Source organism: Punica granatum, chromosome 2 (genome assembly GCF_007655135.1).
Source record: "Punica granatum isolate Tunisia-2019 chromosome 2, ASM765513v2, whole genome shotgun sequence".
NCBI lineage: Eukaryota > Viridiplantae > Streptophyta > Magnoliopsida > Myrtales > Lythraceae > Punica > Punica granatum.
Window position 1 is genome coordinate 10,547,080 of NC_045128.1, and position 3,770 is coordinate 10,550,849.

A 3,770-nucleotide genomic window follows, 5' to 3' on the forward strand; every position below is an offset into this window, starting at 1 on the left:
GAATCTCGATTTGCATGTAATCGGGAATCTCTCGATATGCCCCCTATATTGCAAATCTATGTGCTCATACAACTGATAGAGATTATGTCCAGATCTTATTCTCTTCGGTGGGATAACTTCACTATTATATATGCTACCTTTTAAATTAAAGATCAAAGATGGGTTGACATCATCTCGACTCTTACAAAATCTCATCTTGCAAATATGAAAGAAAACTCCGAGCTATAAGGGTCGGACTAAGTTATCGCCTTTATCATCTTTTTGGGCAATATCACCTTTATCACCGAATTTGATATGATACAACTACTGGTAAATCCAGTAGAAGTTCAATATGATATCAGATATAGAATCTACATTCTTCACATCACAAACCAAATTTAGGGTGCTATCTATTCTCATGATCTCGCCAGCAACCGGCGCCCTGCCTATCCGTCTCGTGTTGTCGCTTATGCTTTTGTGCACCTGTTATGCATCTCTAACCACCTTGTTTCAAGTCTATATATAATAGCTAGGACGCTTGAGCAGGTCTCCTCTCACTTGGCATCCACGCTGGATGCTCGTGAATGCACGTATTCAACATCGATCCCACATAAGAAACATAGAAAGAGAAACCTATAGGTTTACATATAGATATCATATGATACAATCACTTTATGGTATAATCACTTAAAAGGATCATTGATTGACTATATATTTATCTCGCATCGTATTTGCCCTTCGGTTTAGATAAATCAGAATTTTTCTTCATTTTCATCAGTCACTCAAAAATGGGGAAAAACGTTGTGCCACCCGCAAGTACAAACTCTACTTGTCGACAATTAATAAAGACTTGCATTTATCTCCCACATTCTTGAATTTATCTCGCCAGAAAAGAATAAGGCCTTCCATAGTATAAAGCTTCTCTGGAGGGGACATTGTGGGCCGCTACAACCAAATGGGCTTCTAATTGGAAAATCTGTCGGACCAATACAATAATGAACTTATGGCTCTTCAAAATGCTCAATATGATGAATAGGCCCTTCTACGCCATTGCCTTCAGGAGATTGTCTTATCAGTAGGCAGTCAAGCTAGGCCCATGTCAAGTGCAATGAAACCCAGCGTGTCACTCGTCACATTTACGGGATTAACCCGTACCTCCGTGCCCAACCGATCACACTCCGGCTGATGCAAACCGAGCTCACGACCTTCTGAAAGAGAGTTCTATGTCATGCCTGCTCTAAACCTCCTTTCTCAAAATTACTTTTTCTCGATAGTACTATTACTAATAGTTGGTTGTTTTGTGTAAGTATTACTTCTAGTTTTACAATGACAGGTCCCCAATGCAAAATGATGTATACTTGCATTCAAATGAGATCTTTGCCTTCTACTCATAAATATTTGATCCATGATTATTCAAGCACAAAACGATAAAATTAACAAACATTGCGTTGAATGCAGAGGATACATTATTGAACAAGTCAAATGGACTAATCAACAGCAAAGGGACCAACTAACGGGGCCACCTGAAAAGAGAAAGCACCATGCCCTGGTGAAAGAGATCCATCAACAAAATGATATTCATGAATTACAACCACATCGAAGTAAGAAAATCCGAAAATCAAATGAAAAAGAAGATTGAAAAATGGCTATAACATATGACACCAAACCCAACAGACCGTGAGCGATCGACATGAGATTGCTGGTAATTAGAATATCACAAAATTATTCGTAATAAAATTACTGCACAGACTTTTACTGCTCTTTAATCTTCGTTATCCAACAGTTAAACTTGCATCATAATTCCGAAGCCTAGGCATGTCCCCGAACTGTCTGTTGCCCCGACTTTGAATTGTGGGACGAACTGAGAGCAGGGGAGCCGAAGAACTCCGCATACAACTCCATGAAGAACTTTTCGACAATGTCTAGATAGGTCGGGCAAGTGAGGAGAGAGTAGTAATGGAGAACCTCTTCAATGTCCAGTACATGTTCTATGTTGCTCACATCAATCATCTCCAACTCCTTCAGCTTCTTTGCAACCAAGCTATTCCTTTCCTCCCTCCCGCTTTTCGAGTTTTGAACAAGATCTCTTCTTGCTCCGAAACGGGCATCGAGATTGCCCATTTTAGGATGATGATCCTCCCTCCGACTCTCCATTCGGGGAATGACAGTGTTGTTCTTCGATGGAACTTCTTTCTTCTCTTGCTTCTTCACATCTAGACTCGACTCAATCTTCCTCTTGCCCCTCCTCTTCTTCAGCTTCTCAGAGTCCCAACGGTTGGAGAAGTCTGCATAGAAATTGTCCAAGTCGCCGTGGGAAGGTTGCGAGCATGCATTCCCATAATTCCCACAAGGGTATGCAAATGGACTCGGGGTCGCAGTGTCCTTCGGTAGCTTTTGATAATTGGGACCCGAGAGAAAAGATTTGACGCTTTCGAAGGTCTTCTGGAAGAACTTCTTGGTGCTTCTCAGGATCATGTTGGCGCTATTGATGTTCTCCCAATAACGTTGCTTCTCTTCGAACTATCCGGGTCTTTGTTGTGATGATTCTAAGTGAAGGCTTTCTTTATACAAAACAATAGAGGTGGAGCCATCGAAGGTTGTTGTAGTTTTTCTTTCTCGAGATATATGCTAATAGGCCAGCTCCATTTAGCTCTTGCCCAATGACAACCATTACCGGCCTAAGCAAAGATGAGGTGAAAGGAAACTGCATATGTTTCAAGAATCAATCGGCTGATAAAGCTGGTTAAAACGACAGAAGGATATTGGCCCCCGGACTCTCTCTTCGATCGAGGATTCTCCAATCGATCGATTGTGGTTATCTTGTCGTTAGACAACGCTCCTTTTGTTGGCTTTATGTTCTCCTCTTTGCCTGCTAGAGAGTCCCCACTCGAGATTTCTTACTCCTAAATCACAAGAGAAATGGGGAAAAGGTTGAGAAAAGTTTTTGATTATATAATTAAGAAGCGAAGTTTTCTTTGCTTTTACTTTTGGTGGGGAAGTTGGTGGTGTGAATTGTCATCTCTCTTTAGGGGGAACAAAAAGGAATTAGGAGCGTGTGATGACGGAAAAAAAAAAAAAGAATTTATAACTTGAGGGTTGAATATATATAAATTTCCGGAAATTAAGAAACTAGTTTAATTTACTGATGTCATTAGAGTAATCTTCTGCTTATTGTCTTTTTTTTTCAATTAAAAACAAGACATGGGTCTGGGATAAATAGAAACATGTAAATAAAGAGCTCCAGAGAGTTCATATCGTGAGAAGTGAATTCAGAATAATGTATCATACTCTGATTGAAAATATGCAAGGAACAGTGTTTGTGATAATACATCTAATATTTTTTCAATTCAAATGGCGGCTGAAGGCTATAAGAAGTGGATCTCACCTCGAGGCCGGATCATAAGCAGTCTATTTCAAGTGAGGTTGGACCTAGCAGTTTCCATGGATAAGAGCCCATCGGAAAGAAATGAGTGAGGTCTAGAGGAACTCCAGACGAGTCGGGACATGGCTTTACTTATGCAAACTCGGAGTAAAGCTGACCTAACTATATGATTATATTAGCTTCTGTGAGCAAAGTACCTACTCCTGGCTAATAAACTCCACCCTAAGATTAATTAGCCATCCTCTACCAATAAAAAAAAAGGAAAAGAAAAGAAATTTTCCGTCCTTTTTTGTTTTTTGCCAGTATTTTCCTTAAGTCCAGCTTAATATCACTTCGATCGACCTAAACGAATAATATATGTTGAATCTAACGTGTCACTGTTGTCTAACAAATATGACTTCAAAGATTT

The 3,770-nt window shown here is 39.9% G+C and overlaps 1 protein-coding gene across 1 annotated transcript; it reads right to left on the reverse strand.

Moving 5' to 3' along the window:
- Nucleotides 1–1,412: 1,412 nt before the first annotated feature.
- Nucleotides 1,413–3,487, reverse strand: LOC116194727. Its single transcript, XM_031523613.1, has 2 exons — nucleotides 3,365–3,487; nucleotides 1,413–2,882 (listed from the first exon to the last, which is right to left on the reverse strand). The coding sequence occupies exon 2, from the start codon at nucleotides 2,452–2,454 to the stop codon at nucleotides 1,789–1,791; it is 666 nt and encodes a 221-aa protein (XP_031379473.1). The 5' UTR covers nucleotides 2,455–2,882; nucleotides 3,365–3,487; the 3' UTR covers nucleotides 1,413–1,788.
- Between the last annotated feature and the right edge of the window lie 283 nt (nucleotides 3,488–3,770).